Consider the following 15,010-nt stretch of genomic DNA (forward strand, 5'->3'; position numbering starts at 1 on the left):
GGGGTTCCGGTAACCTCCCGGTACTCCGGAAAAATGTCCGAACCTATCGGAACCTTTCCGGTGTCCAAACAAAGCCTTCCAATATATCAATCTTTATGTCTCGACCATTTCGAGACTCCTCGTCATGTCCGTGATCACATCCGGGACTCCGAACAACCTTTGTTACATCATATCACATAAACTCATAATACCAATCGTCATCGAACGTCAAGCGTGCGGACCCTACGGTTTCGAGAACTATGTAGACATGACCGAGACACGTCTTCGGTCAATAACCAACAGCGGAACCTAGATGCTCATATTGGTTCCTACATATTCTACGAAGATTTTTATCGATCAAACCGCATAACAACATACGTTGTTCCCTTTGTCATCGGTATGTTACTTGCCCGAGATTCGATCGTCTGTATCTCAATACCTAGTTCAATCTCGTTACCGGCAAGTCTCTTTACTCGTTCCGTAATACTTCATCCCGCAACTAACTTATTAGTTACAATGCTTGCAAGGCTTATAGTGATGAGTATTACCGAGAGGGCCCAGAGACACCTCTCCGAAACATGGAGTGACAAATCCTAATCTCGATATATGCCAACCCAACAAACACCTTCGAAGACACATATAGAGCACCTTTATAATCACCTTTTTACGTTGTGACATTGGTAGCACACAAAGTGTTCCTCCGGTATTCGGGAGTTGCATAATCTCATAGTCTGAGAAACTTGTATAAGTCATGAAGAAAGCAGTAGCAATGAAATGTAACGATCATAATGCTAAGCTAAAGGATGGGTCATGTCCATCACATCATTCTCCTAATGATGTGATCTCATTTATCATATGCCAACACGTGTCTATGGTAGGAAATATAACCATCTTTGATTAACGAGCTAGTCAAGTAGAGCCATACTAGGGACTATATGTTTTGTCTATGTATTCACACATATACTAAGTTTCTGGTTAATACAATTCTAGCATGAATAATAAACATTTATCATGAATTAAGGAAATAAATAATAACTTTATTATTGCCTCTAGGGCATATTTCCTTCATAATTATAAGGATAAATGGACTTACAAATGGAAAGGCAGTCTTTATTCTTCCAACAAGATGTATACCAGTTTGAGAATCATCCACTGGTTGGATAGTTAGGTGGGCAGTGGTACCCTCGTCCCACTAGAGATCAAACCCTATGTTTTTATGCTTTGGTGTCATGTTAATGCGAATTAGTATTTTAGTGGAAGGCAATGTTCTATCGATAGCGAGGCGTCTATAGTGACTTTGTCAACATTCAAGTTCCACAACTTCGACCAGCTCTTCAGCAAGTGTTGTGTGTGCGCGCACACACATAATAATCAGGTTTTCTAAAAGAAGATATGTAAGAGTTTGATGGGACCATACAAAGCACAGATCATTGTTATGTGCTGGCAGACTGAGGCATAAGATCTTTTTTTGACATTTGTTGCATGATAGAGTTAATACAAGGAAAATCTTTTAAAGAGAAAATTCACGCATCTTGACTGTTACTACTATGTGCTCTGCAATGATAACATTGAAGAAACAACCCTAGATCTTTTCTAGGGTTGTGATACCGCTCAAAGCTTATGGAATTCCATTTCGCCCAACAAATTGAAAGTAATTTCTATCTATGGAAGAGTCCTTCTGGCTTTTCAGAACCCGCGTAAAGAAATTGCTCTTGATGTAATTATTTTGGGATGTTGGAATATTTGGATCCGAAGAAATGGCAAGTTTTTTAAGAGGAAAGCTTCAACACGCACCACTTGAAATACCACATGAAGCAAGACTTAATACGTTTGCAACATAGAGTGAAAAGAAAGAATGCAGATTGCCTTCTCAGATGGATTGACGTTTATCTATGACGATTTAGTCACAATTACAGCTCTACGCAATAAATCTTGATGATAATGTTGGGAAAACATGAATTGGGCAGACCTGTGGTTGAGATACTTATTGTTGTAAACATTACATTTCCTCATTAGTGAAAGTATTGTATTACATCTGGGCTAAAAAAGGGGTAGGTAAAAATAGACAATGTCTTCATGAGATAAAAATAAACACTTGAAATGTTTGACACACTAAATAGGGATGATGCCCTTGCATTTGTGAGGGGCACTCTGTTAGTTTTTCTAAAAAGAGATGTACCAAAGCAAACCTACAATGATATGTACAAATGAGGAAAATTAACACTCAATCATTTTTTCTCTCATGCAGTTAGGACAAGTCGAGACCAGGGAGTAGATTCATGGGGAGCTGGAGCGGCTCATGGATCACCGCATCCACCGCACCAACCTTCTCCTCTGGCGAGCTGAATGCGTCTCCTTTGTAGTAAAAAAAGTAGCATGTCTTGCACATTTTCCAGAACAACTCCTTGCATAGTCTAGGCATGACACTGTCTTCTTTGAGGACCAACCTTAACAAGTCTCTCCTGCATGTGTCTATGGGCTCCTGCAGCTCTTCCCTGGCCTCTAGTATGGTCATCGAGCCACCACTATGATGAACGAGCAGAGATACGCTATTTATTTTACCATCGATGTACTCCCTCTACAATAACATAGTCAACAACAATAATTTCCTTAGCCATGCGATGCTACTATTTTCCCTTGGAGTGTGATAATTTTATCATGGAAATTCAAGACATGTTTATCTCTCGACAAGATAATAAACACCATTTTAATTAAAATCAGGAACTTTGGCGTGATACCTCGTAGGTTTGGACATCGTTCAGGAGACGCCCACAAGTGCTCATTAGTCTGAATAGCTCGTTATACTCAGTATCTCTGACGGTATACTCCGTAATCTTTGGCCCAATAAAGTAGAGTGCTGGGAGCACAATGGGGCCTAATGCAAACGTAACAACCGCATTCTCCATGTACTCCTCTGGTGTTGGAATGTATCCGGTCTCCCTCCATTCCACCTCGGTCATCATATTTCTCATCAAATCTTGCCACTACAATCCAGTAATCACGTTAGTATTTGTTAGAGAAAATTAATTGTACCATGTACACAAAAATAAGTATGAATGAGACTAACTATGTCTACAAAGTGTTTGGTGACATTGCGGCCCTGCACCGCAGAAGCCTTTGCTCCAAGCTGGTTCACCGAGTTGTAGATTGCAGAAAAAACAATCTCTACATGTTTGGAGTAGTACTGAATTTCCTTGTGCTTATCCCACCTGCACAACAATAGGATAAGTAGAAGAAACCAAATATTGCTTTGGAAAGATAAACAAGAGATGTGTATATTGTTACATCTCAACTAATGTGGTGAGATTCTCCAATTCTTTTTTTGATCCCCCGACATCAAAGAAGTCGTCAACGACCGTCGTAAGCGCACCGTTCTTGGCCCATAGAATCCGAGCATCGGATAACTCTCCAGGCAACATGGTGCCGGCGGCAGAGAGGTAGAAATAGGCTAACTTTTGTCGTGCAAAAGGTAACTGGTTTAACCTGCTATCTTTCACCCAACTACCATGAAAGGAAACAAAAAGGTCATCTCAATAAGACGATTGTTGTTGGTATATAATCGAATATAGTTGATAAGATGTACCTCTCGAGATGTTGAAGCTCTTGTTGGCACACAATTTGACTTGTACTGAAATCCATGACACCCAAAGCTAGCAGGTCTTGATTTCTCTGCCAAGGCCTGCTTAAGATATGTAATAACATTGGTGTCTTATGAAGCTATGCATTACACAAACCTTGTTTTGTGAAAAAAGGAGAATAAAACCATACAAGTATAGCATCTGATGCTCCATAAAGTCAAATTGTTCGATGTTCATCTTATGCTCTAGACGGTCCAACGTAGTGTAGAAGGGGCCATCAAGAGCATGTTCTACCTATAACAACACAAAAGCATATCGCTATCCCTTTTATTAATGAAAATACCATAGAACAATTGTTCTACGGTCAAAGCTAAAAAAACAACAACACAAAAGCATATATATATATCACTGAGCATACAAGTAGAGTTAGTGTCCAACAAAGTCTGGAATTAATTTCATCGACAAATAAGCATAGATAGAGCTACAAGGTGACGGTTCACACTGAAGATCTATCACAACCCAACACATCCTAAGGCTATCTATGAAACGTTGAGTGGGTACAAATATGTTTTCGGTTGAACATTTACCTCTCTTAGGAGTGGTGTCGTTCTTTGTGCCTTACTAGATCTCAGTTGTTCCTTCAGTAGGCGACCTGACCAGGATCCTATACTGTCCAGAATCAACTCGTCTTTCGAGGTACTGACTTGGGAAACCTTGTATAGTTCTAACAAAGATCTCGTATCATTCAGATGAACGGAGGCTTCAGTAAGATGTGATAAGCTATCTGCAACATGCACATGTTTTCAGGTGAGTAGTTAGTAGTGTGTGAGGAAATATACACGTCCATATTAAGAATAAATTAATACTAAGCCTCCTTTTTTTTTGCGGGTGAGAACATTGTATTAGTCAATTACAAGGTCCTTACAATCATCTTGAGCTAGAGTTAAAGAAACGTCCGGGCCAGACCCTAACCGTGTCATAGTTCTGCCCTCAACTCTAACGAACTTAGCTAAACTATCACTAACTTTATTTTTAGTGTGACTAATATGATTAATATGCTAAGTTTCCCAAAAAAATGAATCAAATGCTAAGCAAGCTAACAATATATTTTGGCGGGACTAAAAGGAAACAGTATACCAGATGAGACGTCGTATCCGTTCATCCTTAAGATACGAAATGCCATTGCACATGTCTCCGTCTCCAGCATGATCTCCTCGTCTCTCTGCAACCAACGACTGCAAACTTGCTCTTGTCAGACACCCTCTCACCCACACGAGACTACAAACAGTAAACAAAGAACCGATCGGCTAATCATGTTTACTCAACTTGTAGCGAGTAGTACTTCATATACCTGTAAGTGAAGTCCAGGACACTCTTGATCTCACCAGCAAAATGCCGGGATATTCCGATCTTTTCAAGGACGTCCAGCATGGATAGTTGGTGATGTATATTTGTGGAAGACGTTGGGAAGCATTGGATCGGAGGGGAGGCAGGCAAAGGCAAGGGTGCCGCCGTAGCCACCCCTGCCGTGTCGTGGGAAGATGGCGCCGGTTCGGGTTCCTGGAGCTGCTGCTTTCTTCTAGTCTCTCTAACCTTCTTCTGATCCATGCCATTTATTAATACTAACTGAAAAGTACACATGCAAGAACAAGAGCTCGTCACATGCAAATTTTGGTAGATGGCTGTGTGCAGCGTATGATGCAGAGGCCGGGGTTATCCCATTTTCAGAAGAAAAAAAAACGCAAATTTAGTAGGAGTAGTAATCAGGAATAGCTCGCTTCGTATATACTACCAGCTGGTTTTGCAGACTTGCAGCATTTTCTCCGACTTCCAGCTGCCTGTTCTTGGCCACTGTTGTAAAGAACACCATTAGCTAATCAGCACCGCGTTACGACTGATTAATCTATTTCTCTCGAACACAAAAATTGAAGCTGTTTGCGTATATAATAAAACAAACAGATCAAAGAAACGAGACGACCAAGATGCATGCATGGGCATGGCAGGCTACCTGCGGCGACGGTAGGCCGGGGAGATCTGCTCGGCCGCATGGGCAGCACCCCGCATGGTAGGCCGGAGGACGAGGGGCAGCGACCACTTGGCGGCGAGAGAGGAGAGCCGGGCAGATTAATTACGGCCCTTGTCGCCGTCATTCGATCGACCGATGTGCAGAAGCTGAAGATTCAGTTAACGAACTGGGAGTTAATTACTACCTGAGTGAGTCAGAGTTCCGTATATATAGAGTGAATACACACACAGGTCGCCGGACATTCCTTTCTGGGTTGCAGTTGCAGATATCGTATCGAAAATCCAATTCGGCTCCCAGGAGCCACACGTGAGTATGCATCTATTTCACGAGTTACACGAATCCTGTCGCTGCTCAAAAGGTTCAGAGCAAGTAGACAAGCCTCGTGAGACACCAGTAGATTTCACGCGTGCAAGGACAAGCCCACTTGCAAAATGGTACTGTGCTCGCCTCCTATTTATGGTGTTGAAGCTACATAATGGCCCGGCCACCGGAGGCTGCATCAATCTGTGTACGGACAGTTCTTCCAATCCAACAAACATGTGGTGCTGAAGCTACACCATCCAAAACAAACACTTCCACGTGACGCTACGCTAATTTCCAAACTCTCATGGAGAGACCGGTTACATCACCGTGAGAGGAGGTGTCAATCGTTGCCCGACCCATGAATTGAGTTGTTCGTCTAATCAGTCTTCATCAGAGTCCAGGCTGTTAGGTCAGAGAAACGACAAACACACGTTTACAACATGGTTGATGGGACTGGACGAAATTATTGATAGAGTTTGTGAGGTTGATCGTGCTGGTGACGCTGTTCTGAAATTTTTACTACACTTAGCAGATCAAGATTTAGACGCCGACGACGGCCGGCCTTGGGGGAGGCCGTCTGGGTCTGGTGGCCCCGGTTCCATCTCCTGCGGCGGCGGCTAGAGAGGCCACTTCTCCAGTGGTGCTGGGTGGGGGTCTAGGGCAGGTGGCCTCGACCCTTCCTTCTACTTCAGCTGTCGGGACAGCGACGCCATCAGGCCTGAGGGTTGGGGGCGGGGGAGTGTTCGGGCAGGCGGCGCCCGCGCCTCCTTCCCCCAGTTTTCCGTCCGTGGGCCTTGGGAGCCCTCCGCTGCCTCCTCTGGGTTCTTTGGCTGATTTTTCAGCGCGAGGCACTACTTGGGAGGAGGTCATTGCGTTTGGTGGGATCCCCGACCCGGCCTCTGCGGGGCGACGGATGAGTTCTCGTCTCCAGGACCACCCGGAGGTTGATGACATGCAGCAGAGGTGCGCTATGAGGGCAGCCAAGCTCCGTGACATTGAGGTCACTACTGGTATGTCCGTCAAGATGTCTAATTCTATTTTGCATTTTTCTAAAGATGAGACTATAAATAATGCCAACCATTTACACTAAAAAAAGTACACTTCTGTGATGATACGTGTTTGTCACAGTAGGTCGCGTTTTTTGTCATGCATGTACATCCATGACAAATTTATGACAGAATCAAGATAGTCATACCTGTGCTGTCGTAGAAGTGTTCCATGACATTACCAAAATTATCATCACGGAAGTGTCCACTTCCATGACGATAAATCACGCGTCACAGAAGTGCTTTCATCAAGGGTGACCGACACGTGGCATCCACCGTAACGGAACGCCGTTAAGCTATCGGGTCGGGTTTTAGATCCGGTAACCCGTTAACAGCCCCGACCAATGGGGATTTTCCACGTGTAAAATCATCATTGGCTGGAGGAAACATGTGTCGGTTCATCGTTGGGACAGATGTCATCCACTCATTGGACAGAAGGCGCCTATGATACGTCGACACGTGGCATTGCCCAACAGTGGCCCATTCCCGTGAAAAGGCCGGCCCGTTTGACTTGGTCAAAAGGTGGCGGGCCGGCCCATGGAAAGCCTGTTAACGGCCTGTTCGCGTATAGCCCATTTACAGCCCGCTAACCCAAGACCCGTTACGCCCTATCCGAATTAGGCCCAATAGCGTCATCTGGGCCATCCAATATGATTCCAGCCCGTTTTCACTTCTGGCCCATGTATGGCCCATGACGTCTTTCGGCCCATATGAGGCCCTTTGTAACTATTGCCCCATTAACGACCCGTGTTGAAACTGGCCCGTCATGAACAGTGTATCACTTTACACCCATAAACGGTCCGTGGTGAAACTAGCCCGTAATGAAAAGTGTATCACTTTATACCCATTAACGGCCCGTTATTCCATTGGGCCGTTTCCAGCCCAAGTTATCTTTCGGCCTTCTAAGGGCCCATTTATTCTTGGGCTCATTTGCAGCATTCGGTTACTTACGGCCTGTTACTGTCATTTTCTGCTTGTGGGCCAAATTCAGCCCGTCGTTACAGTCCGCCCGTTTGTGGATCGTTAATCTGTTGGGCCATTTTCATAGCCTCACCAAATACGGCCTATTAACGGCCCGTTATGGTCAGCCCATAAAATGTATGATTTCCATTAAAGGCCCGTCTATGGCCCATTAAAGGTCCGTACAATACCCATAAATGAGTCGGCCCTTACAAGGCCCATGGATCCTACAAGACGTAGAAGGCCCATGGATCCGATGGCCCATTGAAGGCCCATGGAGCCGACGGCCCAATGAAGGCCCATGGGTCCGACGGCCCATTGAAGGCACATGGGTCTGACGGCCGATTGAAGGCCCATGGATCCGACGGTCTGTACATGACCCATGGGATTGTACGGCCCGTGAAGGGCCATAGCATATTCAAAGAATTGTCCTACTCAATACTATCACCTCTAAAAAGCATACACTATACAACAAAGAGATCAATGCATAGAAAGGTAGAATAATCCTACATTATACAATAAAGAAATTACAGCCGATTATACCCACTGGGCATTATGGTTCGGCACAGGTGTTAATAAAGCATACACAAACAACAAATTACATACACTGGGCAAATACAACTCATACATCATGGACACGCATCAACTTAGCTCCATTTGAACTATAATCGATTGGCCGGATTCAGGTAGCACAAATTTTAGTCTGCAAAATCTCCAATTCCTTCATGGTTACCTCAGTGTCTTGTTTCATTTTTTGACTCCTGCATCTAATACCTGCATGTCCAATCTCAACTTGTTGATTAAATGTTGACAATCATGTACACGTTGTCTTGCCACCTCTAGTTGATGCTCGAGAACATCAGCACATTCCAATTCCAATCCATAATCAATCGGTAACGGCCATGTCGCACTGCTCGTAGATCTTTGTGTTGATGTCACTTCATCTTGAAATGTTTCTGTAAGTACACATGACTATGGCAAAAATATAGTTACAACAGTGAAGCGAGCAAGACACTATTTTGTACTACATGGCAAAACAGGACTAACAATAATGTTACACGTCATGAAGCATAAGCAGGTGATATTTTAAAAATTATAAGAAAGATAGTCTGCAGCCTGCATACAGAAATCCCTCTTAGTTCACCAGAGGAGCATGATGTTGGGGCCCAATCGAAAACACAGACAAGTTACAAATTTAGACAGCACGTTGCGTATAAGCAAGCAGTTGACCATTCTGTATCTCAATTAAAGTCTTAGGGAGCATAATGAACAGCAGAGGGTTTCATACAAACATACTACAACAGGCAAAACTATGCAATCATTAGCGTAGTATAAACTAGATTGTGAGCCTCATGCAATAATAGTTGGTTAATAGACTTCAAAGCTTCAGGCGCACTTCGGCAGAGTAATTAAATGGTAAGGCCTTTAATTATGTCAACTAATAGTTATACAAGTACCGAACATTAGGCATGATTATTTGGGCATCTCATTAACTGAGGACAAATAAAGCAATTGAAAAGAGCAAATTAACTATGCCTGAAACAAACAAGGAATTGAACTGTTGAGTTGCATATAGTGACTTACCTTAGCAGGTTGAAGAGGCTCAGCGCAGCTCCTAGTTCTCTTGCAAGGCTCCTTCCTAACATCTTGTACTTGGAGATCCTCAATCTTATCTTCATTGCACCCCCTCTGCAAGGTGACACAAACTAGTTACTCGTCTCCTTGGAAGATAAATATGCATACTTTCCAGTCTGTGAACACAAAAGGATAAGATTATAACAAAACAACACCACATAATGAAACATGCCGCATCTCTTGCACTTGCACACAATGAAATGAGCATTTACTATGTCTGCACTATGTAAAAACTAGGCATACCTTTGAACTGGATCTACAGGTACTCTTGGAGAGCCTACTGTAGTGTACAGCCAAACCTTTATGTCACCTATGAGTTAGACAAGGCCCCATTATAGCAGCCCTTAGTGTTTAAATCGTTGACAAGCTCTGTTAGAGTGTTAGGTCAAGAACAACAAGTAATCAAAGCAAACCGTCCTAGTATGGCTGGTTGATGCAAACAAGCAATTGAACAGATGTGTGAACAAATCTTACATATCAAGAAAAGAAGCAAAGAAGGAGGCTTAAAGACCATCACTTGACTAACCAGATTTAAGGGGCATTTAAACATCATGTGCAACGTATGAACTAACATAAACATTGCATATTCTAGATTCTACAATGGAATGCACATGTATTAGGTTATGACATGTATGATGATGCCTAAATGTACAGATAGCAGGCATGAGTGATTCATCATTGCACGCACAATTGAATTGCAGGTTAAGGGCCAGTTCGATTCCGCCTTTTCAGGGCATATTGTCAAAATAAGCCATAAAAGATGTAAAGAAGTCATTTTTGAGTTATGGGCTTGGGCTTAACTAATTTCGCTTTGGAGGGGGATGTTTCGGGTTGAACCTCACTAAAAATTGAAGGGAAGGGGAATAGTGAAATGACTCTGTTGTCTGCCTATATTACACTCAAAATGCAACTGCTGACGCCCGTGTCACACCTGACCCTCAAGTAAAAACAAACACACAAGCATTCATTGCCTGCTCGCTTGCATCTCCTCTCCCCTTTCCCTCTACCTCGATCCCCTGCCTGCAGCACTAGGGTTCCTCCAGCGAGCCATCGCCACTGGTCCCATCTGGCCTGGTCCTCGACGATGCTATGTCCAGCTAGGCTACATGGCTGGCGGGTAGGGGCAAATCTCCCCGGCTGCTCCTCCCTCTAGCGCCGCCCCTCATTCTTATGTTCTCCAGCAGCTACTCCACTGTGGTTCGTCCAATGCACTACTCCGGCGGGCGCTACACAACTACGGCTGATGCCACACTGCAGCAGAAGGCACCTTATTCCCCCTCCCCTCCTCCCAGGCCATGGCCTTGAGGTGCTGTTGAAGGATGAGCTCATCCAACAAGGTGAGGATCTCCTCTGATATTTTGCAAAACTTTCATTCTGATCCACTATACAACGAATTGCTATGAGCTGCTTCTGCTGCTGCTATATGATGCATTGCTATGAGCTTCTCCTGCTGCTACTATATGATGAATTGCTATGAGCTGCTGCTGCTGTATGATGAGTTGCTATGAGCTGCTGCTACTACTATATGATGAATTGCTATGAGCTGCTGCTGCTATATGATGAGTTGCTATAAGCTGCTCCTGCTGCTGCTATATGATGAATTGCTATGAGCTGCTCCTGCTGCTGCTATATGATGAATTGCTATGAGCTGCTCCTGCTGCTGTTATATGATGAATTGCTATGAGCTGCTGCTGGTATATGATGAATTGCAGACTGCTACTGCTGTATGATGAGTTGCTATGAGCTGCTGCTGCTGCTATATGATGCTTTCAGGTGGTGCTGCTATATGATAATAACCAGCCACTTGGACCATCGAATTTCAATAAATAATTGTTCTTCATTTAAATGTGGGTCATGCGTTCTTCGTTTAAATTAGGCAATGGGATCTCTATGGAAAACATTGACCAAAGTAGATTGTGCCAAGTAGATGGTATCTTTGTATTTGCATTTTGAGCAAATAGTGATGGTCTGTTTTCCCATCATATTAATTACTGCACTCGGTTCAATTTGTGATGTTTGCAAGTCAAATTAATTTCCATATGGGCAGCAAAATGAAAAAAATATAATGCAATCTAGACTTTCCACTGATCATACCAAAGAAAGCTGAAAACGCAATGAAAAGAACTGGTTGGCTTATTACATGGAGCTTATATTCATAGGTGCTTATTTTCTTAGGATAACTCGTAATAACTGTCCCTAAGAAACTTGGCTAATAGAACTGGCATACAAATAACTGCAATGGAGGAGTGACGTACCATAGCACACTATATAGGCTCACCACTGCCTCTCCTTTTTTTGCGATGTTCCATGAAATTGTCACATACATGTTGTACTTTTTCATTGTGTAACCCTATCTGCAAGTTGACACGGCTAATTTCAGACATCTCTACATGACACTACATTGCATATCCCTTGCGCATATTTAAACCACCAATTAATGATTGTGTGCGTACCATAAACTAGCCATGACTCTGTATGCTGGACTAGCAGGCACTCTAAGGGAGCCTAATGTAGTGCACTGGAATTCCTACATGCCACCTACGATTTTGTGTAATGTACTGCCCCTGTTCCTAAATATATGTCTTTATAGAGATTCTAGTATGGACCACATACAGATGTATATAGATGCATTTTCGAGTGTAGATTCACTCATTTTGCTCCATATGTAGCCTATGTGGAATCTCTAGAAAGACTTATATTTAGGAATGGAGGTACGAGATAGTATCATGTATGACATCTACATATCTAATTTAGCAGCCAGTAGTAGAAATCATTGTCTGCACAAAGGGATTACTGGTCGAAAATCCTAGCAAAGCACGCTGGCAGGCACAGAACAATACAAGAGAGAGAGACGCACTTACAAGATCATAGCAATGCCTCGGTCCAGGATCTTGGTTGGCCAAGCTGTTAGATCCAGAAGAAACATCATCCTTGTAGTTTTTGCCAGCTGCATAACAGGTAATAGCGACCGATTAGTATATTTGAAGTACATCGGGCAGGTGATGCTGGACGGATTTAAAGGTGACAAGTACCTAGGCCGTGGCGGGTGCTTGGCATCTCTCCAGATGGTGGGAATCAGGTTAGAAACGTCAAGGGTGATGATGCTGCGCTGGCTGACGGGGTCCGGTAGGGAGATCTAGAACCATCGAGTAGGGTGTTTGTGGAGCGGCTCCGGTAGGGTGGACTAAGGTGTGGGCGAAGCGGATCTGTGGCTGTGGACGAGGGCGTAGGTGAAGCTGCTCCGATGGCTACGTTAAGGATGGTGTCGACGACGCGGATCTACGGCCATGGACGGGGTGTCAGAAGCTGCTTCGGTCGTTGGGTTAAGGATGGTGTCGACGACGCGGATCTGCGGCCATGGACGGGGCGTCCGAAGCTGCTCCGGTGGTTGGGTTAAGGGTGGTGTCAACGATGCAGATCTGCGGCCGTGGACGTGGCGTCAGAAGCTGCTCCGGTAGGTTGGATGAGGGTGCGAGGAAGCGGATCTGAGACCATGGACTTGTGAGTTGGCAAAGCGGCCCCGGTAGGGTTGAGAATGGTATAGGCGAAGCTACTCCGGTAGGGTTGATGTTGGTTCGGCGAAGCGGCTCCGGTAGGGTTGAGGAAGGTGTCGGCGAAGCGGCTCCGGTAGGGTTGAGGAAGGTGTCGGCGAAGAGGATCAGAGGCCGTCGACGGGGGCGTCGGTGGGGCGGCTCCGGGGGGTGTGGACGAAGCGTCTCTGGTGGGGAGTACGAATGAGCCGCTACAGATGCGCGGCAGTTGACGAGAGTACCGACGAAGCAGATCCAGTGCCGTGGACAAGGCCGTCACTGAATGGGCTGTGGTACAGTGCTGGATGAGCAGTCTACTTGTTTCTAGGGGAGGCGGGAGGGGTAGATGCGGCCGCAGAAGCAGATTCAGCGAGTGGACGCCGCTGGCAGTGAATGGGCTATGGTACGCCGGTGGATGAGCAGTCTAGGGTTTCGAGAGGGGAGGGGAGAAAGGGCGATGAAGTACGGACGGCGTGATGTAAGATGCTCTGGTGCTGTGGAGTTAGTCGTTTTTGCGGGAGGGGGAGAGGAAATGGGGGTGCCGTGTAGTGGGGGGAACCGGAAGTTACCAAAGCAGCCCTGACCTATCATGTAGATGAGGGCAGTATTGTAACTGTTGGTCTCCGTGCACCAAGGACAAAAGGGGGATTTCGCATGCTAAAGACTAAGGTGGCGGAAATTTTAGAAGGAGGCGGGAGATTTTGCCGCCCGCAGGATCGTTCGTATCCGGTTTCAACTAATTTTGGACCGTGCTAGCGGGAAGGTCATGCTAGACTGTGTACACGGGGCACGCGTCAGCAGTTAATAACTGGTGTGAAGTCCACACCGGAAAAAAGACAATAACTCTGGATGATGCGCCGATAACTAGGACGTTCACACGGGCGCGGCCAATCGTGCGGGTGTAGTGGCGCGTTCACAAAAAAGGTATCAAACGCTCAGTCTATGTATTTCTCGTGTAAATAGATAATTTAGTGCCATTGGTTATTTACTTTAAACATAATGCATTGACGTGTTAGTGTAGAGGTGCACAAAAAGAAATAGATATTGTAGTCAGCTACTTAAAAGTGTTACCTCATATTATTACATAGCCTCCATTTCATAAATTGCGTACCCGTTGAATTCATATATGAATATTACATAAATTACTTCAAAATAGAAACTTTAATCATCCAAGACTAATGAATTTGAATGCAAGAGTAACAATGGTGCATGTACATGATAGCTACATTGGTTGTTTGAAGAAACATCACTGTAACTTTGGCATGCACAACTGAAAAGGTTTATTTAAATAGAAAAAAATGTGATATGTGAGTGTCCAATCTTTATAGCATTGAATCAATATTGTACCTTTGGCCACGATACGAAGTAGATATTGACTTATGTTCAAGCGATGCACGTCCACGATCGCTAGATAGTCATACGTGAATGAATTGTGCAATCTCTCTCACACGCATACATATCTCATTTCCATGTGGGCATCGGAATCACGCACGCGCACTTCATGTATTTCTCTCCCTCCGTCAGGGTTAAATTCGTCTTTCTACCCCATCCTACAAATCTCTCACACAGAAACACACACACTCTCTATGTCTAACACGCCCACCCCTTTAATTCCGCCCACCCACAACCACTAATGTCTCAAAGTATAATAATGTCTCTCACACATATGCTATCTACCTATCCCTTAATATAGCTAGATATGTGTCACACAAACTCCTTCTCCCTACTAGCAAGATGCATTTGTATGAGAAGTTTATCTTGTGGGACAAAAGGATGAACGACATAATGCCTTATTTGCAAATGCGGAGAGGGGTGTGGGTATCTTTTTGCAAAATTGCCATAGTTTCCTTCCTATCCGTCGGATATAAATCAGATGGCCTATATTGCAGGATGGCAGAAACACCATCATCACCAACTCTGTTTTTTTATAAGAAAGTAGAGATATGTGAGTGT

At 44.4% G+C, this 15,010-nt stretch overlaps 1 protein-coding gene across 1 annotated transcript; it reads right to left on the reverse strand.

Moving 5' to 3' along the window:
* Positions 1-1,966: 1,966 nt before the first annotated feature.
* On the reverse strand, positions 1,967-5,787 carry LOC119365401 (acyclic sesquiterpene synthase-like). The gene is made up of 11 exons (XM_037631023.1): positions 5,566-5,787; positions 5,350-5,408; positions 4,909-5,183; positions 4,695-4,792; positions 4,145-4,341; positions 3,748-3,851; positions 3,563-3,658; positions 3,265-3,480; positions 3,047-3,188; positions 2,718-2,963; positions 1,967-2,557 (listed from the first exon to the last, which is right to left on the reverse strand). The coding sequence occupies exons 1-11, from the start codon at positions 5,705-5,707 to the stop codon at positions 2,228-2,230; spliced, it is 1,905 nt and encodes a 634-aa protein (XP_037486920.1). The 5' UTR covers positions 5,708-5,787; the 3' UTR covers positions 1,967-2,227.
* Between the last annotated feature and the right edge of the window lie 9,223 nt (positions 5,788-15,010).

Source organism: Triticum dicoccoides, chromosome 2B (genome assembly GCF_002162155.2).
Source record: "Triticum dicoccoides isolate Atlit2015 ecotype Zavitan chromosome 2B, WEW_v2.0, whole genome shotgun sequence".
NCBI lineage: Eukaryota > Viridiplantae > Streptophyta > Magnoliopsida > Poales > Poaceae > Triticum > Triticum dicoccoides.

What these genes read in the sequence shown, in the direction of transcription:
- LOC119365401 (XM_037631023.1), bottom strand. Translation starts at nt 5,707, where the DNA reads ATGACGGCGACAAGGGCCGTAATTAATCTGCCCGGCTCTCCTCTCTCG. An exon ending in CAAGTCTGCAAAACCAGCTG is followed by an intron (nt 5,184 to 5,349) that starts GTAGTATATACG and finishes TGTACTTTTCAG; the next exon opens with TTAGTATTAATAAATGGCAT. An exon ending in GAGCTTCAACATCTCGAGAG is followed by an intron (nt 3,481 to 3,562) that starts GTACATCTTATC and finishes CTTTCATGGTAG; the next exon opens with TTGGGTGAAAGATAGCAGGT.